Source organism: Pelobates fuscus, chromosome 10 (genome assembly GCF_036172605.1).
Source record: "Pelobates fuscus isolate aPelFus1 chromosome 10, aPelFus1.pri, whole genome shotgun sequence".
NCBI classification, from domain to species: domain Eukaryota; kingdom Metazoa; phylum Chordata; class Amphibia; order Anura; family Pelobatidae; genus Pelobates; species Pelobates fuscus.
The window spans coordinates 139,920,904-139,945,626 of NC_086326.1; the positions used below are offsets into that span (position 1 = coordinate 139,920,904).

General features: G+C 44.6%; 1 protein-coding gene across 3 annotated transcripts; it reads right to left on the reverse strand.

Annotated features, from left to right (window-relative positions):
- Window positions 1–2,177: 2,177 nt before the first annotated feature.
- LOC134574583 (gastrula zinc finger protein XlCGF17.1-like) lies at window positions 2,178–24,710 on the reverse strand. Of its 3 annotated transcripts, none has more exons than XM_063433711.1 (2): window positions 24,512–24,710; window positions 2,178–4,081 (listed from the first exon to the last, which is right to left on the reverse strand). In XM_063433711.1, exon 2 carries the CDS (start codon window positions 3,832–3,834, stop codon window positions 2,686–2,688), a length of 1,149 nt encoding a protein of 382 aa, XP_063289781.1. In that variant the 5' UTR covers window positions 3,835–4,081; window positions 24,512–24,710; the 3' UTR covers window positions 2,178–2,685. The 3 variants fall into 3 exon arrangements, with proteins under 3 accessions (XP_063289781.1, XP_063289779.1, XP_063289780.1); XM_063433709.1 differs by lacking the exon at window positions 24,512–24,710 and adding an exon at window positions 10,858–11,101; XM_063433710.1 differs by lacking the exon at window positions 24,512–24,710 and adding an exon at window positions 10,330–10,526.
- Window positions 24,711–24,723: the final 13 nt, after the last annotated feature.

Below are 24,723 nucleotides of genomic sequence, written 5' to 3' on the forward strand. Positions count from 1 at the left end.
GACAAGTAGATTGGACTACTGCTTTGAAAATAGATTTATTTTTTTAAAGTAGCACTGATAAAAAAAACTGTGCATGATCCTACATAATAGAGTAACCGAGTTCTCGCTGCGCAGGCTAGGCAGTGCTGTCCCCAGATACGGGGAAACAGAGAACAGTTTCCAGGCTGCTGTCCTGCTGTGTCTGGACCTGTTGGGTGGCACGGCTGTGTCAATGTGTTAAAATACAAGGGTATGTGTTAATGTTTTTAAATAATGTTTTATTTTATTAGTAGATATCATACATAGGAAGAAAAATCAGGAAATCAAACAAGAATATTACATCCAACACTAAAGCTCTAAAACATTGACAAGTCCTGGACTACATAGTTAAACAATAAAACATAGCATAATAACATAAGCAAATAATAAGACATAGAAATAAGCCCTGCACTCAAAATCTCAATAGTTATAGCATTCATCAGCCAAATACATAAAAAAGTTACCTACACACTATCCCTGTGTATATTTCAAATAACTGAGGTTTTTAGTACCACCTTGATTACATAGGTGATTTTTCACTTTAATGGCCATTGTAGTTTTATTACAAATCTCTATTATATAACGTTCAAAGACATTTGGGATAGTATGCAGGTATGTTTTTTGTTTCATTTAAACATGCCTGTTTTACACACAACCCCAGGAGACATACTAAAGAAAGAAAAAAAAGAAACGTAAAGGAGTGTAAAAAATTAGAGGGTGAATGAGAGAGAGGTACTATGTAAGAACCCTAAACAGTTTTTTCTCTAAATTAAGCCGATGATGAGAATCAATCCAGCGATCTCATTTGTGGACTGAACACACACTAGGCTAAGGGAAATGAGCACTGTAACAGCACAATGTCCTTAGTGGGGCCAACTGTTGTTCACACCAGGCTAACATGCCCTTTTCTGAGAGGCCCTCCTTCTCCTTAAATTGGCCCACCCACCACTGTCCTTATGTTAAGTGGTATGGTGGACAATGGCAGATATGTCCTTCATTATGTTTTCTATAACCACTGCTTTAAATGGTTTAGGTAGTTATCTGTGACAATGTTTGTTTAGAAAAATTCAGGCAAGTAATTTTTAAATGGTTAAATATATGTTAATGCATAGATGTGTTTGTCAGTGTAAAAGCCTGGATTAATTTCTGGTACATATCAGAGTGATATCTGCACACTATGTGGATAAAGGAGTATAGAAATGTGTCACACACTTAACACCGAATGGTTTTTTGTTTGTTCCTGGTCTCTTCATTTCTTTCTCCACCAAGACCCATTTGTCTATATATCAACGTGTTCTTGTACGACAGCTTCATTTGTACCTATTGTCTCTCTCCATCTACATCCAAGTCCCCAAAGTTGCATCTCTGGCTAGTACCTCATCTACTTATTGTTCCACTCCCTTGTGCTAGTTCTTTACACTGTACACCTACCCTACCCCCGTCTCTCCCTTGTATTCCAGCCACCCTCATTGTGTCTCTCCTCGGTCACGTTTCACCCATGTATCCCAGCACCTAGTGGTCTCTCTATATCCCTTCCCTCATTTGTTGCTCCTCCATCTCTCACATACTTTTTTCTCACTGCTATTGCATGCTGGTCAGGATGCAGCGGGTGGTCTTCATTTTCTCTGCCAAAGCTCATTAGATCACACAAGGAAGCACTGACTGTCCAAGAACTGTTGGAAGCTGATGGCGTCTCGGCTGACCACATAAACAAAATAACGTTTTTAAACAAGTTATTTTCCAATGTATTCTAGCAGGAAAATGCTGAATGCACAGGAAAACAAAACCTCACCGTTTTTTTCATCTAACGCTCCTAACCTATTGCTCTCTAGCAATAAACTGATTTCTTGTGCATGATACTTTATTCTGGAGTCTAAACTATCTGATGTTTTGAAATAACCCTGCAGTCCACGTGGAGGATCGGTAACTTTTCTGATACGGACAGTTTTCTTTTTCTTCTGCACCATACAGTAATTTGGAAATTCACTAAACTCAAGATTTTCACAAATTAAATATAAATGTTAAATCGGAACTAAAAATAGCTTATCTAAAAAAAAAAAAATTCTCCTTCACATTGACAACTTGGATCATTTTGCCATTCAGATTTAATTTGCAAAAAAATTGTTTAATGAGTAACTCTGCAAGTGTTTGTCAACTGAGTGCAGCAGAGTAAGAATGTATGACAAACTGATTCATGTCATTTGCAAGGATCTGAAAGCACAACATTGGAACTCCTGCAACAAAACATATCACATAGCTAATGTGTAGTTAGTTTGTTGTAAATGTACAAAAGGCAGGACCATTTACTATAGTGAGAAATCAAAGTGAATTTTAACAGAATGTTTTCCAATTTGGTTAATTTGACCTTATATTTCAAATTCACATAGAATCCTGATTTTAGTAAAGAACCTTGTGTACGTATAAGTTCCCCTTTAATTAGAACCTTAGCTGGGTTCTGACACTATATACGAATATATCCACGGAATGGCATTACATAGCTTCTGATTGATATTGATGTAAATACAACTAGTCCTTACATGTAGTGATATCATTTCAATGTACTTTATTAATACCCAAACATATCGGTAAATGTGTATATGGAACAGTAAGCTATATAACACTAACAGCTAGTAGTAGTAAACTAAAAGTAAATGAGACATTGCTTATTCAGGACGTAGCATTAGATTTTCCTATGTGGATTCTTAGATGTTTGGCAAAATTTGACTTATCAGTAAAGCATTTTCCACATTCAGAACAAGCGTAGGGCCGATCGCCTCTGTGAATTCTCTGATGTGTCACAAGATTAACATTATGTGAAAAGCCTTTCCCACACTCAGAACACTTGAAAGGTTTCTCTCCTGTGTGAATCCTCTGATGTGCAATGAGGTTGGACTTATCAGTAAAACACTTCCCACATACCATACAGGAGTATGGTTTATTGCCAGTGTGAATCCTCTGATGCGCAACAAGGTTTGACTTATCAGCAAAACGTTTCCCACAATCTGAACAGGAGAATGGTTTCTCTCCCGTATGAATTCTCTCATGTATACTAAGAATTCTTTTATTGGTAAAACACCTGCCGCACTGAGCACACGCAGAGAGGTTTTCCCCCGTGTGAATTCTCTGATGGACGAGTAGATTATAATGGCTATTGTAACATTTCCCACAGTCATTACATATAAAGCGCTGGTCACGCTTGTTGCCTCTCTGTTTAACAGTTGCTGAGTTCCCGGTTAAATTTTTGATATCAATTGATAATTCCTCTGTTTTAATTTCCTGTTTTACACATTCAGGTACAGCCACATTCTGGGCTTCTTGTCCCGTCTTATTTGATTTGCTAGTAACACTTTTCAGACATTTTACGGAGGTCTGAGTTTGTTTCTCAGTTTTACCACCTTTATTACGGTTCTTACCATCCCCTCTACGCTTATTTAATGGCGGCTCCTTGTGTGTTCTTTGTGCATCATTGTCATCACTGATACGGTCTGTAACATTAACAGTTATAATTTCCATAGTTGAGTCACTGTAACCGTCTGCCGCACTTTCTTCATCCAAAGTTAGTGCATTCTTGCTAGAAGTAGTTACACATTCTGTCTGTGTTTGTACTATGGATTCAGATATGTCCGTATCAGAGAGATTTCCGTCATCATTCAATTCCTCCACAATGTACTCTTTTTGTATTTGTCCCATGTGTGTGTACACAACAATGTTACTCAACCTTCGAACTGTGCAACTGGTTGATCTTTTAATAGTAGATGGTCTACCTCCTTGGGGTGTATCTTTACAATTTCCTGCTTCACATGTTGAATTCTCCATAATTTTAACGGTCACTGTATAAATTCTCAGATTTCCTTCTTCAGTCACTCAAAGATATTTAAGGGTTGTATAGTCTCTTTTTATATGCTATTTTCTGTGTGGCTGAATCCTTTTACTCGTTTCATATGTGATCACCAATAGCTTTGGTTATTTAATTTTCACACATTTTCAGTTTTCTTTATTCTTTTAAAAATCAGGAAAACATGTATTTGGGCTATTTTAGGTGTAGCTTTGAGTACACATCCATCTGTAAAAAAAAAAAATTATATATTTTAAAATTATATTTAAAAAAAAAAAAAAAAATCACAAATATATGGAATTACAGGTAATATGAAGGAGTATTAGCCGTCAAGGCCAGGGGGCTGGGAAAAGCTTCAAGGGAGCCACTGCAATTGACCACTACATGGAAGTATAAGGTCTTCTGAAAGCAGAGCCCATAATGCATTTTCATGATCAGCTATACATATTGCTCAAGAACTGGGTTTATAAAGTAATGGGGTTTATTCAGTATTGCTGAACTGAGACTTCCTAGGTTTTCAAGAACAAGCTGGTAACAAAATTGAGAATGAACAAACCAAAACCAATGTGTTGGAAAGGGAAACCGCACCTACACACAAGGTGCACAGTAGGGATCGACCGATTATCGGCCTGGCCGATAGTTGGTATTTTCGGCAATATCGGTATCAGCCGATAAAGATATCGATCAGGACCACCAGGCCCATGACAAGCCCGGCAGTCCTGAGGGGTCCAGCAGCATCATTCAGCTCCCCGTCTAACTCTCGCGAGTCCCACGGCCGTCAGAGCGTTGCCACGGGCTACCATTGCAACGCTCCGCACAGCACACAGGCTGCAAGAGTTAGACGGGGGAGCTGAAGGGAAGGCAAGTAAGAGCCTGCTGGGCTCCCTCTGCACAGTCCATGCCACAGGACCACCAGGGAATGCCATATCTTCCCCTCTCTGGCCAAGTAAGAAGCAGGGAGGGGGGGAGAGAAACATTTTATTTTTTTCTAATTTAAATATATATTTTTTTAAGTTAAAAAAAATATAATGTCCCCCCCCCCATTTTACACACACACACTACATACCTACACACATACTAATCAAATACTCTCACTGCATCTATTACACACACACAAACACACACATCAAATACTCTCACTGCATCTATTACACACATACTAATCAAATACTCTCACTGCATCTATTACACACACACAAACACACACATCAAATACTCTCACTGCATCTATTACACACATACTAATCAAATACTCTCACTGCATCTATTACACACATACTAATCAAATACTCTCACTGCATCTATTACACACACACACATCAAATACTCACTGCATCTATTACACACACACACACACCTAATACTCACTGCATCTATTACACACACACACACACACACACATCAAATACTCTCACTGCATCTATTACACACACACTAATCAAATACTCTCACTGCATCTATTACACACACACTAATCAAATACTCTCACTGCATCTATTACACACACTAATCAAATACTCTCACTGCATCTATTACACACACACTAATCAAATACTCTCACTGCATCTATTACACACACACACATCAAATACTCTCACTGCATCTATTACACACACACACATCAAATACTCTCACTGCATCTATTACACACACTAATCAAATACTCTCACTGCATCTATTACACACACACTAATCAAATACTCTCACTGCATCTATTACACACACACATCAAATACTCTCACTGCATCTATTACACACACACACATCAAATACTCTCACTGCATCTATTACACACACACACATCAAATACTCTCACTGCATCTATTACACACACACATCAAATACTCTCACTGCATCTATTACACACACACACACACACACACATTCCTGAAAACAAAAAATTCTGACTGGAATGTATATTTTGTTTATTTACCTTAATTAAAAATAAAAAGATTTGCAAAAAATAAACAAACATGTTCAGTTAACAGTAGATTTGTGTAGAAATATATATTTTTTAAATGGTAAATGTACATAATATCGGTAAGTTATCGGCCTGAAAGTTCACAGATTATCAGTATCAGGCTCTAAAAAAAAAAAAAAAATCAATATTGGTCGATCCCTAGTGCACAGGAACCCAGTTCCACCAACCGATTCATATTATATATGATTATATTACACATATATACACACACACACACACACACACACATTTGTGCTCTGAGTTTTCTCGAGTGGCAAGCTTGTCTGCCGAACACAGGCAGGTACTTGGTCATAGAGTGCGTGGAACTATATTTCTTGATACTTTACCTCGCGAACCCTGGGAAAATTGTACCTTGTCACAGACAAGCCAGGAGAGTGCATTTTCAGAGGGAAAAGACACTTCCGAACGAGGAAAACATTTGCTCTCTAAGGGCCAGGGGATGGCATTCGTAGAGGAACTCATGAAAGTTGACCGGCTGCAACCCCTTTTCTCCAGGAACTATTTTGGGCAGCAGTCATGTGTGCGGTCAGTCAAAACTTTGGATCAATCTTTTTGGACAACTTGGGTGCTCAGATCTGGGGATATATGACTTGTTGTGCTTCCCACCTGTCATATGTATTTTGGGGTGTTTTATATTGTACATGGAGTTCCTGGGAGATAATTAGTTTAAGCAAAAGCAAACTCACTTATGTCCCAGACACAGAGACGCCTGGGCGGGCTTACTGTTGTATTGAATGGAGACCCAATGCTGGGGGTCGTGTATACAAACAGGCAACTTGTCCATAATAAACCAGTTTGTTTTGTACCCTTCAAGTCTCGACTGATGTTTGGGTATGCAAGATTTATAATCACTGATTCGCTACGGGACCTGGGAGAATCTACAGTGGAGATACTACTCTGGGTACAGGCGGTCCATTACACACACGTGTTTGAGGATGTCCTTGTATTTAAAGAGACTCTTTAACCACAATTTTGATTAAAAACTGGCACCATTAACAATGTATTTCAATGGGAATTTCTAAATAAGTAACCAAGGTTTTCCTATATGAAAACAATCTTTGCTCACCCAAAATACCATTGATTTCAATACACTGGGCAACCGAATATGTTAGGGCCCAACAAATACCATGTGCCAAGTCGCCATGGCGACCAGGAAATTTGTCCTGGCACCTGGGATTTGTGAGCCTCTACAACGAGATTGGAGGCAGACGGTAGGCTCATTGAGAGCTCAGGGAAGGAGGCAGACTGCTGATTGAGGGAGGCGGGCCGGGCGGCTGATTAAGGGACGTCATATTCCAGCACCAGGCATCACTAGAGGGCACACAAGGGAGCAGAGCGAATACAGCTCCCTTACCGCCTCCCACAATCAGCTGCCCGCCTCTCTCAATCAGCAGCCTGGGTTCCTTAATCAGCCGTCCGCCTTCCTCAATCAGCAGCCTGCGGCCCTCAGCCGACTGAGGGAGGCGGGCCGCGGGCGGATGATTGAGGGAGCTGCATTCTCCCTGCTCTGCTCCTTTGAGCGCCCTCCAGTGATGTCGGGAGCCGGAAAATGACGTCATTCCGGCCACCCATCACTAAACAGTGTTCTAGGAAGCAGAGCGCTGACAGCAGCCCCACTGGACCCCAGGGAAAGACAATCCACTCCAGCTCTCCCAAAGGTAGTGAAGCTAGGTGGGTTTAACCCCTTAAGGACATGACATGTGTGACATGTCATGATTCCCTTTTATTCCAGAAGTTTGGTCCTTAAGGGGTTAAAATAATAAAAGTATTGATTTGTAAATTAGTATGAGTGTTGCTGTGTGCCAGTGAGCGTGTGTGGGTCTGCCAGTGAGCGCGCGTGTGTATCAAATCAGTGTGTATGTTTAGGTTACCTGCCCCCTCCAAATCACATGGGAAAGGTGTTTTTACTCATCCTTTTCCCCACGCCGTGCTGGTGACGCCGCAGCTGCACCCGCCTCTATTGCTCTCAGGCAATTCAATAGAAAAACATTGGGAGACTATTGCACGTGCGCGGCAAAATTGAATCAATACATCCCTTTGAGGGGCTTTAATGTAGGTGCTGCACGCTGTGCAGCACTGACCCAGGAAGCACTTCTAGAGGCTGTCACTGGAGGTGTTATCAGATAGCAATGTAAACCATGCCTTTAGTCTGAAAAGTCAGTGTTTACATTGAAAAGCGTGCAGGGACAGTATATAGACTTCAGGACAACTACATTAAGCTGTAGTGGTTCTCGTGACTATAGTGTCCCTTTAAGAATTGTATTTTTGACGTTAAAAAAAATCTGGCTCCTAACTGTTTTAGCTGGCTCTTAGATTTCAAGCAAATTTGTCAAGCCCTGCACAAGGTCATCTAAATACATTTAGCCTGAGCCAAACCACATTTCATATAAAAAAAAAAAAAATGGCACCAAAGTGGCACCATCAATTCAATGCATTTCAAAGGGATTTCTGAATAAGTAACCAAGGATTTCCTATATGAAAACCACCTTGGCTCACCCAAAATGCCAATACAATGGGGTCCCCTCTATGTCATCCAACAAAATTTAGCCTGAGCCAAACCATGTTTCATGTAAAAAACTGGCACCGAAGTCACACCATCAACTCAATGCATTTCAAAACAAGAAACCAAGGTTTTACCATGTGAAAACCATCTTGGCTCAACCAAAATACCATTGATTTCAATACACTGGGCAACCCTGTTGTCTAGATACATTTAGCCTGAGCCAAACTAAGTCTGATATAAAAAAAAAAAAAAAAACTGGCACCATCAACTCAATGCATTTCAATGGGCATTTCTGATTAACCAACCAAGGTTTTTCAACATCAAAATCATATTGGCTTACCCAAATTGCCATTGGTATCAACAGACCGAAAAACCCATTACAGATCTTGTGGTATATTAATACCATTGATATCATGCAAGCTATAAGTTGGCATCACATCATCAGTTATTGTTTACCATCAAGAGCTGCTAGGTTGCTTAATGCCACGTGTATCACGGTTTCATGTTCTCAGTGTGGATGGCCACATAGAATGGCAATTCACCACTGCCACTTCAGAGGAGTTCAGGCGCCAAAATCTCAGGTGATTCCTGAATAGACTAATATAAAGGGCCAGTCGATTCACATAAGTGCTCCGAAGTGTGTCGACCCATAAATGTTTCTCTGATTTTTAAAACAACTCCAGCACTTATCTACAACCGCCTATGTAGTGGTTCTCGATGCATGGAATAGCCTTCCAGCTGAAGTGGTAGAGGTTAACACAGTAAAGGAGTTTAAGCATGCGTGGGATAGGCATAAGGCTATCCTAACTAGAAGATAATGCCAGGGACTAATGAAAGTATTTAGAAAACTGGGCAGACTAGATGGGCCGATTGGTTCTTATCTGCCGTGACATTCTATGTTTCTATGTATGTGCCATGGCATTCACACCACACACACACACACACCCCACAAAGATGAGTGAACTACTCACTGGACCCCAATGTATAATACAGATGGGTGCCTAGTGTATTTAAATCAATGTAAATTTTAGAGAGACAAGATGTTTTTAAAAATGGATTACCTTGATTACTTATTAAAAAATCCCCATTGAAATGCATTAAAGTGAATCTCCAGTGCCAGGAAAACGATCCGTTTTCCTGGCACTGGAGGGTCCCTCTCCCTCCCACCCACCAATCCCCAGGTACTGAAGGGGTGAAAACCCCTTCCGTCACTTACCTGAGGCAGTGGCGATGTCCCTCGCCGCTGTCTCCTCCTCCGCGACGCTCCTCCTATACATTGCGTCGGCCGGTGGCAGAGAATGATCTCGCCCACCGGCTGAGGAGACCTAATGCGCATGCGCGGCAATGCCGCGCATGCGCATTACGTCTCCCCATAGGAAAGCATTGAAAAATCATTTCGGAAGTACTACTTTATAGAAACGAGCCAATTTTAATGAGTTAACTTAAAGGGACACTATAGTCACCCAGACCACTTCAGCTCAACGAAGTGGTCTGGGTGCCAGGACCCTAAGGTTTTAACCCCTCACATTCAGAGAAACTGCTACATTGCAGGGTTAATCCAGCCTTTAGTGGCCGTCTTCCTTACTGCCGTTAGAGGTGCTTCTGCAATGCTGGATGCGAAATTTGCATCCAGCGTGCAGAATGTCCATAGGAAAGCATTGAGAAATGCTTTCCTATGAACTGTTGGAATGCACACGCGGCATTCCGCTCCACTTGGGAGCTGACGTCGGCGGGGGAGGAGAGGTCACCAGCGCCGAATTAAGGTAAGTATCTGAGGGGGTTTTAGCTAATAACATTGATTATTCTTTTTATTATTTTCATTATTTCAGAAATATGGATACTGTATTAATCAAGTAATATTTCTATTGCAGAGCTCATAATATTTACATCCATTCTGAATAGTGTCTTGGCCATTCCATACAGTGAGCTCACTCCCAGTTTGTGTAGCAGAGTGAGAGATAATAATGATAATGATGGTAATGGTATTATTACCTGGTCTGGCGCTGGGATGGAGGATATCAATGTAGCTGGCGGTTCCCTGGTGTCAGTGAGCTCTGTGTTTACGGTCTCAGAGCTGCATAACCCGGGCTGCGGGCATTACCGGGCGGCGGGGCCCAGCTCACAACAATAAGGGCCGAAAATGCCTTACTGGGACTGTTTGGCCGCTGCTCCTGCCACTCTATGGTAATTGCTCCTAGCCGCGCCTGCCTCTCTATGGTTGGCCCCAGCTCCCCTCCCTCTCCATGGTAATTGCAGCCCTGGAGCGGGGAGCTCGCGGCTGTGTTTCTGACTAGCAGGCGCGGTGACGTCACAGTGCGGTGCGTGCCAGCGTGGTTGTGCCCGCGGAGAGCTCGCGCTGTGAGTGGCCGTTGCTCTGAGTGAGGGAGCAGAGCGCGCGCCATGTCCGAGCGGGGGGAGGGAGGGGTTGCTCTGTGTGGGAGCTCAGCCCGGGGTGAGGCGGGAATCACACACAGTCTCCCACAATCCCCAGCGATGCTTTACATCTCCGTTATAACTCACCAGCAATGCGATCTGAACACACAGTCTCCTCTCGGCTGATTCGCCGCCGCCTTCCCCTCTGTATGGCACGTAGCCGCACCTCTTTCCGCTCTATGGTAATTGGCGGCCGCTCTTTCCGCTCTATGGTAATTAGCCCTCTCTATGGTAAATCCCACCCCGGGCGCCGCCTGTCACGCGCAGTGCACGAGGCTTTGTCACCTTGACAACCAGTCTGTGAGCGCGGGCGTGGTGACGTCACAGTGGGCGTGCCCGTGCCTGCTGGTGCTGAGGGAGGGAGGGAGTAGTGGTAGTGCAGACAGTGCTGGGAGACCGGGCAGAGAGGGTAACGGGGATATTCACTAAACTGAGAATTAACAGCGAGGGAAGCCGCCACCTCGAAACTATTCTAATAATCCTGACAGCAAGTTGTGAAAGGAAATCGATATAAAATTAAATAAATACATGTAAAAATGAGTAAAACTCCTCCCTCCCTTTAATATATGACCGGATCCGTCAGCTACATACCTACACGTTGGGTCGGACTGCGTTCGGAAAATGACCGTCTCTCCCGCCCTGACACGCCAGGCACCAAAACAACTTAATCTAAAGGGAGCTTATCAAAGAGCGCTCAGGGGAGAGTGCCCCCGGTGACATCACTGCCAGCCTCGGGGGGCCTGAGGTGGCCAGCTCCTGGGCCCCCCAGGAGAAGAGCCTGGCAAACTGGCGTACATATCCGGTCACAGGTATGTACGCCAGTGCCCCCACCTACAGCACACAATCCCTCCCCTCTGCCTGTGATATAATTAAGGCAGATAATACATTAACTTAATTATCCCCAGGCAGAAAAAAAACACACATTTTTACAAAGTCCAATAAGTACCCCAAAACACAACATATCCCCACAAATCTTACATCCCCTGATAGCCCTGATCTGGGTGACCAACATATGCAGATCAGGGGTTCAGAAATTCTATGGATGTTGTAGTTTTTGTAGGATTTAATGCCCAAAACAGTTCCATAGAATCGCGGCTAAGTGCCCTGAAGTCTATTCACGGTTTTGGTCCATGCGAACAAGATGGCCGCCACCTCGTGTTCGAATGTCAAATGGTGGCCAACTGTTCAACTGTTCGGGAGTTCGAAGAACCATTGTTTAAAGTCCCAATAGCCACAAATAGGGTCTGTCATCTAAAACAAATTAAAGGGGCCATAGTCACAGGGTAAAAGGCTGGCAAGCAGGGCCGGACTGGCCCACCGGGATACCGGGAAATTTCCCGGTGGGCCGCGGCACCTTGGGGGTTGGAGAGAGAGAGGGAGCCCTGCTCCCTATATTGTAATAATATTGCGGCCGCCAGCCGCATGTCAGTGCCGCCGGGTGGCCAGTCCGGCGGCACAGTCTGAGGTGATTACTCACCTTGCGGCCGGCAGCCCCATCTCCTGTGCTGACAGCTATGCTGTTGTCAGTATCACTGAGTGTGCCGGGCGGCCGCCTAAGCGATCCAGCAGCACACTCACTGATACTGACAGCATCATAGCTGTCAGCACAGGAGGACTGAGGGAGGGGGCGGAGCTAACTACCAAGCTCCCTCGCGGTTCCCATAATTCCCAGCATCTACACATCATAGAGTAGGGATTACTCTATGATGTGTAGATGCTGGGAATTATGGGAACCGGGAGGGAGCATGGTAGTTAGCTCCGCCCCTTCCTTCAGTCCTCCTGTAGCAGCAGGTACAGAAAAAAATAGGGGAAGGGGACAAAAAGAGGGGAAGGGGGGGACACATAGAGGGGAAGGGGGGACAAATAGAGGGGAATGGGAGGACAAAAATAGGGGACAAATAGAGGGGTAATAGAAACACTGGGGAAGGGGGGACACAGAGATTGAGGGGTAATAGAGAGACAGGGGATCGGGGGACAAAGAGAGGGGTAATAGAGAGACACCAGGGAAGGGGGGGACAAAGAGACAAAGGGGTAATAGAGAGACAGGGGATGGGGGATAAAGAGAGGAGTAATAGAGAGACACCAGGGAAGGGGGGGGGGACAAAGAGACAGAGGGGTAATAGAGAGACATAGGCTTTGGGGGGACAAAGAGATGGGTAATAGAGAGACACAGGAGAAGGGGGGGGGGACACAGAGACAGGTGGGGTAATAGAGAGACACCAGGGAAGGGGGACAAAGAGACAGGTGGGGTAATAGAGAGACACCAGCAAAGGGGGACAAAGAGACAGAGGGGTAATAGAGAGACACAGGGGATGGGGGTACAAAGAGACAGAGGGGTAAGAGAGAGACTCAGGGAGGAGAGGGGGAAGAGAGACAGGGAGGAGAGGGGAGAAAGAGACACAGAAGGTTTGTTGGCTGGGTCTAAGAACAACACAAAAGGGGCTAGGGAAAGAGAAAAACAGAGGCTGGAGAAGGGTAAAAAGAAACACACAGGGACTGGGATGAAGTAAAAGATGCACAAGGGTCGCTGTAAGAGAAAAAAAGGAGACAATTGGAGACAAGATACACTAAACGAGGTAAAGGTAATAGACGTAAATTGAAGGGACACTATAGTCACCTGAACAACTTCAGCTTAATGAGGTTGTTTAGGTGAGTGCTACAGCTACCCGGAGCCTTTTTCTTGTAAGCACTGTATTTTCTGAGAAAATGCAGTGTTTACATTGGAAGCTTGGAACACCTCTTGTTGCAGTCAATCAGACGGCCACCAGAGGGACTTCCGAGTTCAGAGGCCCTAAAAAGGCCTCTCGTCCGATGCATTCTGGGTGAATGCATCAGACGGGCTATCAGCACACAAAGCACTGTGAACGCGCTTTGTGTGCTGACAGCCTGTCAGCACTGCTGTGGGCGTGGCTTCAGCTGACAGCTGAAGCCCGAACCCACAGGGATGCTGTCTGGCCACAATAGTGGTTGAAGGGGGGGGGGGACGGACCTACTCTCCTCCCCCCGGCCCCCACCCCTGAGCGGTGAGTGGGGGCCCTAAAAATAAGGGTGGCACATACTGCCCCCCCGGCCCCCACCCCTGTGCGGCCGGTGGGGGCACTAAAATTATCAATAAGGGGGGACCTATTGTCCCCCCCCGGCCCCCACCCCTGTGCGGTGGGTGGGGGCCTTAAAATAAAAAATAAGGGGGGGACATACTGGCCCCCCCCCCCGGCCCCCACCCCTGTGCGGCGGGTGGGGGCCCTAAAATTCACAATAAGGGGGGGACCTACTGTCCCCCCCCGGCCCCCACCCCTGTGCGGCGGGTGGGGGCCCTAAAATTCACAATAAGGGGGGGGACCTACTGCCCCCCCCCCCCCGGCCCCCACCCCTGAGCGGTGGGTGGGGGCCCTAAAATTCACAATAGGGGGGGGACCTACTGTCCCCCCCCGGCCCCCACCCCTGTGCGGCGGGTGGGGGCCCTAAAATTCACAATAAGGGGGGGACCTACTGTCCCCCCCCGGCCCCCACCCCTGTGCGGCGGGTGGGGGCCCTAAAATTCACAATAAGGGGGGGGACCTACTGCCCCCCCCCCCCGGCCCCCACCCCTGAGCGGTGGGTGGGGGCCCTAAAATTCACAATAGGGGGGGGACCTACTGTCCCCCCCCGGCCCCCACCCCTGTGCGGCGGGTGGGGGCCCTAAAATTCACAATAAGGGGGGGACCTACTGTCCCCCCCCGGCCCCCACCCCTGTGCGGCGGGTGGGGGCCCTAAAATTCACAATAAGGGGGGGGACCTACTGCCCCCCCCCCCCGGCCCCCACCCCTGAGCGGTGGGTGGGGGCCCTAAAATTCACAATAGGGGGGGGACCTACTGTCCCCCCCCGGCCCCCACCCCTGTGCGGCGGGTGGGGGCCCTAAATACAAAGGGGGTGGGGACCCTAGTTAACCCCCCCCCCCCCACAAAAAAAAAAACTTATCTCCCTACCTACCCCCCTCACCCTAAAAATAATGAGGGGGGACCATTAACTAAAAACCTGTAAAAAAAAATGAGATAAAATCAACTTACCATTTGATGTTTTCTTTCTTCTAAAATCTTCTTTCTTCAGCCCCAAAAAAGGCCAAATAAAAATCCATAATAACCGACGCAATAAAAAAAAAAAAAAAAAAAACCCGAGCGCAAAAAAAATAATCCATCTTCACCCATGGAGGGCTCCGCGCAGACTGAGCTCCGCAGGGCGGGGGAAGGCTTATAAAGCCTTGCCCCGCCCTGCAATTAGGCTAAGAACACTCTGATTGGTGGGTTTAAGCCAATCAGAGTGCTCTTTGTCATTTTACAAGCGTGGGAAAGTTCTTTGGAATTTTCCCACGCTTGTAAAATGACACAGAGCAATGTGATTGGATGGCTTGAAATCCATCCAATCACAGTGCTCTTTGTCATTTTACAAGCGTGGGAAAGTTCTTTGGAATTTTCCCACGCTTGTAAAATGACACAGAGCACTGTGATTGGATGGATTTCAAGCCATCCAATCACATTGCTCTGTGTCATTTTACAAGCGTGGGAAAATTCCAAAGAACTTTCCCACGCTTGTAAAATGACACAGAGCACTGTGATTGGATGGCTTGAAATCCATCCAATCACAGTGCTCTGTGTCATTTTACAAGCGTGGGAAAATTCCAAAGAACTTTCCCACGCTTGTAAAATGACAAAGAGCACTCTGATTGGCTTAAACCCACCAATCAGAGTGTTCTTAGCCTAATTGCAGGGCGGGGCAAGGCTTTATAAGCCTTCCCCCGCCCTGCGGAGCTCAGTCTGCGCGGAGCCCTCCATGGGTGAAGATGGATTATTTTTTTTTGCGCTCGTTTTTTTTTTTTTTTTTTTTATTGCGTCGGTTATTATGGATTTTTATTTGGCCTTTTTTGGGGCTGAAGAAAGAAGATTTTAGAAGAAAGAAAACATCGAATGGTAAGTTGATTTTATCTCATTTTTTTACAGGTTTTTAGTTAATGGTCCCCCCTCATTATTTTTAGGGTGAGGGGGGTAGGTAGGGAGATATTTTTTTTTGGGGGGGGGAGGGTTAACTAGGGTCCCCCCCCCTTTGTATTTAGGGCCCCCACCCACCGCTCAGGGGTGGGGGCCGGGGGGGGACAATAGGTCCCCCCCCCTTATTGATAATTTTAGGGCCCCCACCCGCCGCTCAGGGGTGGGGGCCGGGGGGGGGACAGTAGGTCCCCCCCCTTATTGATCATTTTAGGGCCCCCACCCGCCGCTCAGGGGTGGGGGCCGGGGGGGGGACAGTAGGTCCCCCCCCTTATTGATAATTGTAGGGCCCCCACCCGCCGCTCAGGGGTGGGGGCCGGGGGGGGACAGTAGGTCCCCCCCTCATTGATAATTTTAGGGCCCCCACCCGCCGCACAGGGGTGGGGGCCGGGGGGGGACAGTAGGTCCCCCCCTCATTGATAATTTTAGGGCCCCCACCCGCCGCACAGGGGTGGGGGCCGGGGGGGGGACAGTAGGTCCCCCCCTCATTTATAATTTTAGGGCCCCCACCCGCCGCACAGGGCGGGTGGGGGCCCTAAATTATTATTGATAATTTTAGAAAGCGAGCTGAGCTGTCAGTCAGACAGCTCAGCTCGCGAACGCGCATTCCGCGCACATGCGCGGTAAAGCGCTCAGGTTCTTCATAGGGCGGCATTCAATGCCGCTCTATGAAGAACGCGATTGGTCCAGCGCGAAGCCGTCCCATTGGGCCCCGCGATTTCGTCATTTTGACGAAAAAGGGGGCGCGGCCTAGCGGGGAGCTCGGCGCTGGAACGGAGGTAAGTTTTTAATATAAAAACACCGATTTTTTTTTTTTTAATGAATGAAAGTTCATATAAAAGCAAGAAGGAAGGCTGGGGGACCTGTCTTTCTTGCTTTTATATGGTGACTATAGAGTCCCTTTGATGTGATCCTGACAGTAATACACACACACACACGTGTGTATTAGTAACATATAATTATGCCTATAATATTTACACATATAGTAATATACATTTATATATGCATAATACACACATAAATGTCATTAATATATATATGTAATGAGCACGTATTGGCCCAGTCTTGTTGCTAGTTGCATACTCATGCACCATAACATATTTAAAGCGCACCCATAGAACTTCAAAATAAACAAGCTAACTTCATTTTTGTTTAGTTGTGCAATTGCAGACATTCAGCATTTCAGTATCATTACTAAAATGTCCTTAATATGCCAAAGTAGTTGTACTGAAACATTGATTACATGCAAATGTACGTCTACTTAAAATAAAGGCACTCTTTTGTTTATTTTGAAGTCCTATATGCGTTCTTTCGTTGGAGTAAGAGTTTTCAATTTCAAGTTATTTTTTCACCCTCTATATCAGCACACTATGCTGGCGCGACGCATTATTGGGCTGGTATAGAATTTTTTTCCAGGGCTGCTTTTAGTTCCCAGTCCGGCCCTGCTGGCAAGTAGTCCCCTCCAAACCCCAGTGGTGAAGTGTCGCCACAAATTTTTATATTTATAAAGCCCCTTATCTGACTCAATATAACCCCCACCCAACTTCAGCGTCTAACCCCTCTTCAACTACAACCCCTAATACCACAAATGGGATCTCTGGATTGATTGTCATCATCAGCTTACTTAAAACACTCTGTTTAAAGTTCCCTCTCTACTTCAAAAATTCCTGCTTTGTTCCTTTTCACCTCTATTTTTCTTTAGTATATCAGTTTTTCCTTTTTTTTTTTTCCTGGGCAAAAAGGTTATCTACATACTGTGCCAAATGTCCCTGCACATTTATATAATAGAAATCTTTAGTAAAATTGCAATGGCCATTAAATTGTAAGCTCAACTGTGTCAAGGTGGTACTAAAAACCTCCATTATTTTAAATATGCACAGGGATTGTGTGTAGGTAACTTTTTTATGTATTTGGGCTGATGAATATTATACTCATTTCTGCCACCTAAAATTATTTGAATTTAGAGCACAGGGCTTATTTATATGTCTTTTTATTTGCGTATGTTTTATTGTTTGACTATGTAGTCCAGTACTCGTTAATGTTTTAGAGGTTTTGTGTTGGTTGTAATATTGTTGTTTCGTGTTCTGATTTTTCTACCTATATATGTATTTTAACACATTGATACAACCGTGCCTCTCAACATTCCTGGATTCAGCAGGACAAAAGCCCGAAATCCATTGGTTCTGTTTTCCTGCATCTGGGTATATGAGGGAACGGTTCTTTTAATGATAATCTTAATGCCCAACACGCAGAATTTAAGCAACAAATAGATAAACAAAGAAAACCTAAAACGTATTACTGGACCTTAGAGTGCCCAGATTTAACATTAATAAAGAATAGTACAGGACAGGCCCAAGGTCGTGGAAAGAGAATCAACAGTGGTAGACAAGCCAAACGTCAAGGGATACAGAAGTCAGGATAGTCCGATAACAAGCCACGGTCAAATATACAGGAATCAATAAAATCAATCTGCTCTCGAATAACCAAAGTGGAAACTATGAAAGGACATTGAGAAAATGTCTAAATGTGTTTATAATATCCTAAGAACATCTGTGAATGGACACTACATGTCATGTGACATCAGAAAATGCGTAACGTTACACACATGTTCCTGATCATCAGAACCACGTAGGACATATGGAGCCTTAACCCCTTAAGGACCAAACTTATGGAATAAAAGGGAATCATGACATGTCACACATGTCATGTGTCCTTAAGGGGTTAAAAGGCTCTGGCGTGCAGTGTCTAGCATCTCTAATACTTTCAGACCCAGCCGCCACCGAAGAGAGGAGAGACATGGTGTACATCAGTTGAGTCCTAGACCACGCTTGGACAGGAGCATGAACATCGGGCGCCACAATCCTACCAACGTATCATGTGGGGTATCTGTCACATACAGCCATGTGTGAGCGTGCTGCAAGGAGATGGGCACCATGTCATGTCCCCAGCCAGTGCATCGAGAGCTTCTATACTCTATATATGCTCATGCTGTAGTGAGGGCACAAGGACCATGCAGAGAGTGTTTCAGCAGTGCTACTCTTTTTTTTTTTTAAATCTTACCAAGAGGCTAAAGCGGTAGCCCAATCTATTTGTTCTGCTGCACAAAGTAATTTCAGATTGGGGCCCCTGCCTAGCGCACTGGACAATTACAGGGTTATTTGCTAAACAATTTTTTTTGGTGTGTGTGTGTGAATTAATCCATATGGAAAAACTGAGACAACAAAAATCATTCAACAGTGCATGTGTAACATTCAGGATATCAGGATATTTCGAATAACCAAACAAAGTCAGGTAGGTAACAAAGATTAAGTTTGTCTTTTATTGAAAAATAAAAACAAAAACTGAAAATATTCCCCTTATATTTTCGCTTAGAGACAAGACTAAGATAGCTGGAATCCACCCCCTTTTCACAGTCTTATCCTCTTTGACCGAACAAGAGAATGTATGTATAAAGCACTAATTGTGATGTTTTGTACAAATCAGCCAATAATTCCTGTATAACGAAGTACTCACTTTATTAATACATATATAACAGAATCATATTGCTGCCTTGTTACACAGGGTTTCAAATCCCTCAAACATTCCACCAACTGCCAACTGGAACAGGACGTAAAGAACCAAAACAAAGGAAGTGCATCATTCACAGCCAACAACAGCCCAACTGCCCATACATCACAATACATACACTCACACACTCATACACAGCCCAACTGCCCATACATCACAATACATACACTCACACACTCATACACAGCCCAACTGCCCATACATCACAATACATACACTCACACACTCATACACAGCCCAACTGCCCATACATCACAATACATACACTCACACACTCATACACAGCCCAACTGCCCATACATCACAATACATACACTCACACAGTCACACACAGCCCAACCACCCATACATCACATCTCCTTCCTTTCTCAACCAAAGGAAGAAAACAAAACAAAATAGTAAAAAGTCAACAATAATAAAAGAACTATTTAAAAATGTGTCCTTAATCTGCATCATTCTGTCCATCATCTTCATGATCTACAATCTTTTTTTTCAGGACAGCTTATTCTACTCCTACTAGGATACCATTTCTGCCTTCTCATAGTGGAGTTTCTCCGACTATAGTCCCTTAATGGATCTTCTGGTTGCCAGCGGTTTGTGGCCCTTCTCTCTCTTGTTGAATGGCCAGTATTTTCATCACCACAGCCACATGGTTACTTGAACTGTGGCTTGGCAATTCTTGTTCCTGAGTTTCATGAGGTATTTCCTCCAAATCATCCCCTATTACATCATGAACCTCTGTACCAGGTGTATTGCAGACTTCAGAAATGTCATCATGCCAAACTCCATGCCAGATATCAGTGTCTGGTTGCATGAGTGGCCCTACCCACTTTGATAGCTTGTCTGTTATACGTGGTCGAAGTTGATTTGTATGTCTCCGTGTGTAACATCCATCAGAGGTTAAAACTGTATAGTGCGCCGGCCCCAGAACTTCCTTTATCACTGCTTCTTTCCAACGATTCTCCTGATGATATACACGCATCCAAACAGAATCCCCTGTCTGGTAACAACGGCCTGCTTTTCCGACTTGCATCTTCGATTGTTGCTGGATTACCCTTTGTTGAATCTCTGGTTTTAGCAGTGGCTAAAACCAGAGATTCAACAAAGACGCCTATCTGCATATACCAGTGGCAGAATCTTCCCGGAAGTTTCTCAGATTTGCAGTTCTAACGAGAAGGCGAAGGATTCTCCATTTGCAGTTCAAGGCTCTTCCCTTTGGCCTATCTTCAGCTCCTCGAGTTTTTACAAAAATTCTGGCACCCGTGGCAGCAGTTTTACGTCTGAAAGGTATTGCGATTGTTCCATACCTGGACGATTGGTTCCTGAAAGCCCAGTCAAGACAACTGCTAGAACTTCATATCAAGATTGCAAGGAAGGTTTTAAAAGATCACGGTTGGATCCTGAACCTAGAAAAGTCTGAATTAACTCCGTCTCGGAGTTTAGTATTCTTGGGGCTTCGGATAGATTCACTGTCCCTATCTCTTTTTCTTCCAGAAAAGAAACAAGTGGGGATTTTCAAAGCAGTATCAAAGCTGCAAAGAAACTTAAGCTCAATCAGAGATGCTATGAGGTTGCTAGGCCTCGTAACCGCTACTATACCGGCCGTCGCCTGGGCAAAAGCGGAATCCAAACCGTTACAGTGGGACATTCTGTCCCAGTGGACGCGGAAACAGGAAGATCTGGACTCTCCCTTCCGCCTATCCGACACGGTGAAAAGACAACTGAACTGGTGGAAAGTAAAAGACAACATCTCAAAGGGCCTGTCGTTCGCACTAAAACGGTGGATTACGATAACCACAGATGCCTCCCAGACGGGTTGGGGCGCTCATCTCGTTTCCATCAAGGGCTTTGGAACAAAGAAGAGGCATGCGCTTCCTCGAATTTCAGGGAATTAAAAGCGGTTTGGGAAGCTCTGATTTCCTTCGGTTCTCTCATCGCCAATCAGTCGGTAAGGATTCAGTCGGACAACGCCACTACGGTGGCCTACTTGAATCGCCAAGGGGGCACAAAGGTAAAAGCTCTTCAAGATCTTTGCTACCACATAATGGCTTGGGCCCAAGCGAATCTTCTCGCAATATCAGCTACCCATATCAAAGGGTCTCTAAACGTTATTGCAGACGACCTCAGCAGAAGCCATTGGTCTCAAGCAGACTGGGCTCTATCAAACGAAGTTTTTCTGGAGCTGGTTGCACGCTTCGGCAGGCCAGAGATGGACTTGTTGGCAACAAGGAGGAACAGAAAGGTGCAGAGATTTGCGTCACTTCATTCAAAAGATTACCCAGATGTCCTAGACGGTCTATCAATCCCTTGGGTTTTCGATATGGCTTATGTCTTCCCTCCTATAGCCCTTATACCACGAATTGTTCAGAAAATAAGATGGGAGAAGGCAAGAATTCTGGCAGTCCTGCCCTTCTGGCCGAACAGAAGTTGGTTTTCGGAAGTGGAAAACATGGCCATCTCTCATTGGCACCTCCCGGTCTCTTCTCACATTTTAGAGAACGTGAAGCTTCCAGAAGAAACCCTAGCAATGTTTCACCTGACGGCATGGTTGCTGCAAGGATGATACTCCAAGGTCAGGGTCTTTCTGACCGTCTATGTGACGTTTTGCTGTCATCTGTCTGCTCGTCCACTTCAAGAATCTACTTCAGGGTTTGGATGAAGTTCAGAACCTGGTGTTATCTCCGGAATTCTGATCCGGCCAAAGCCTCAGTTCCGAAAATTCTTTCTTTTTTGCAAGATGGGTTTGAAGCCGGCCTAGGGGTATCTACACTCAAGGGCCAGATTTCTGCGCTTAGTCACTTCCTGGTTCAGGATATTGCATCTAACCCTCTTGTTCGAAGGTTTATTAAGTCCATACGGTTGAAGAGGCCTCCCAGGCTGGTTTCCTTTCCTACATGGGATTTGTCTCTGGTTCTTCAGGCCCTTTGTGAACCACCATTTGAACCTTTGTTTCAAGTCTCCATCAAATTCCTTACCTTCAAGACGGCCTTCCTGGTGGCGGTTACCTCCGCTAGGAGAATAGGTGAAATCCGAGCTCTATCATCTTCGCCGGAGTTCACCATTTTTCATCAAGAAAAAGTAGTTCTACATCCCAGACCTTCATTTTTGCCTAAGGTTATTTCAAGTGCTACGATCAACCAGCCTATTGTTCTGCCAGCCTTTTGTCAATCACCCACATCTGAGCTAGAAAATAAATGGCATCTCCTAGATGTTAGGAGATCCCTGAAATGCTACCTTCGTAAAACTCAGGAGTTTAGATCCTCAGATCATCTTTTCATCTACTTTCAAGGCAAATGTGCGGGTAATGCGGTCTCTGGACCCTCATTAGCTAGATGGCTGACAAATACCATCAGGTTGGCCTATCGCTCCAAAGGGATTCCCCTAAAATTCCCATTAAGGGCTCATTCAACTAGGGCTATGGCTACCTCATGGGCTGAAAGAGCTGCGGCTTCACCTGAAGACATCTGCAAGGCGGCTACTTGGTCTTCATTGCATACCTTTATCAAGCATTATAGGCTGGACATATTCTCATCATCTGAGGCTGATTTTGGGCGTAAGGTGTTGCAAGCTGTGGCCTGCTGAGTCCCCACCCTTTATTTTTTACAGGGATCTTGATATATCCCAACTGTGAGTACTGCCACTATACGAAGGGAAAAACAGCAATTTTACTTACCGTAAATTCCTTTTTTCTTTGTATAGTGGCAGTACTGGCTTTCCCTCCACTTTTTGTATAGATTAAATGAATTTTGCATGATTCAGTCTCCGTTTGGGTTCTTTTTTATTACTCGCGTGTGTACAGGGCATACAGGATTTATGGAGGCAGCAGGCGGAGCACAGGCATAAAAACCGGAAGAAGGGGGAGCTTCTTGTCCCAGATTGGAAGGAACATCCCAACTGTGAGTACTGCCACTATACAAAGAAAAAAGGAATTTACGGTAAGTAAAATTGCTGTTTTCCCTCAGCAAAGAGTCCTTGGTTGTCTCCTGTGCAATTTCTCTGGCTGTTATCACCTCACTAAAATATATTGTAGATCTTTCTGTGGTAGTTAATTGTGAATCCATTTTCAATGGAAGTCTAGAGAATGCATCCACATTAGAATGCAGAGCGTTTGGACGATATTGTATCTGATACTGATAAGCCCCCAGAGTTAAGGCATACCTCTGAAGTCTTGCTGCTGTCGTGATTGAAATACCTTACTGTGGGTTAAAAATTGTCAGTAAAGGTTTATTGTCCGTAAGCAGTGTTAAGGGTCAACCATATATATAAAGATGGAATTTCTTTACTGCCTATACTATTGCCAGAGCCTCTTTATCTATTTGCGAAAAAAAAAAATCTGCAGCTGTGAGCGATCTAGAGGCAAAAGCCACTGGCCTGTCTGTCCCATCAGCCATGGAATGAGACAGGACTGCTCCCAGTCCGTAAGATGATGCATCACAAGCAATGGAAACAGGCTTTTCCAAGTCGTAGTGTACTAAAAGACGTGAACCAAAAGAAAGGAAGTGCATCATTCACAGCCAACAACAGCCCAACTGCCTATACATCACAATACATACACTCATACACTCACACAGTCATACACAGCCCAACCACCCATACATCACACTAATAACTTACAATATTGTGTGATAGCATACAGTGAGGATCTACATGTCTGTTATCGTTTACTGGGGCGGAGTTATTAGCTGTGTGCAGACATTGTTACTATGATAGGCGGGTTAAAGAACCCTAGATAATTATTTTCTTCTTAAACAGAGCATTTTACCCCCTGGGTATGCTGTTACCTCATGCTCTATCTAGCCCCCTGTAGTGGTTAACCATCGCATAACACATTTAACACTTAGGTTTTATTTGTGTCTGTTAAGGTGAAATAAAGTTATAGAATTTTATTGTTGAAGTTTTTGTCAGTTTAGGGACATTCTCCTATATTTGGGTATTTGTGCCTAATTAGGGGCTAAGACCCATCCAAAATGCTGTTAATGATCTTTTCCTAACTGGCTTCTGAGGATTTTTTCTCCAAAGTTTAAATGATTTAAGATTCACAAACATGAGTGGAGGTTTGTTGTATTTTGTATCATCACAATTTGTCAGGATGGGCAAGTTTCCAATTACCATAGAGTTCAACTGGTTACCATAGAAAGGACAGGCTTCTAGATACCATAGAGAGGACAGAGCATTGTCTCTAGTTACCATTGAGAGGAAGGGCTGGCTTATAGTTACCAGAGAAAGGACAGCGCTTTGTCTAGTTACCATAGAGAGGACAGCGCTTTGTCTAGTTACCATAGAGAGGAAGGCTATGTGTCCAGTTACCATAAAGTTCAAGGAGAGGTGACTAATTACGATAGAAATTTGCCGAAGAGAAGAATGTGC

What these genes read in the sequence shown, in the direction of transcription:
- LOC134574583 (XM_063433711.1), bottom strand. Translation starts at nt 3,834, where the DNA reads ATGGAGAATTCAACATGTGAAGCAGGAAATTGTAAAGATACACCCCAA.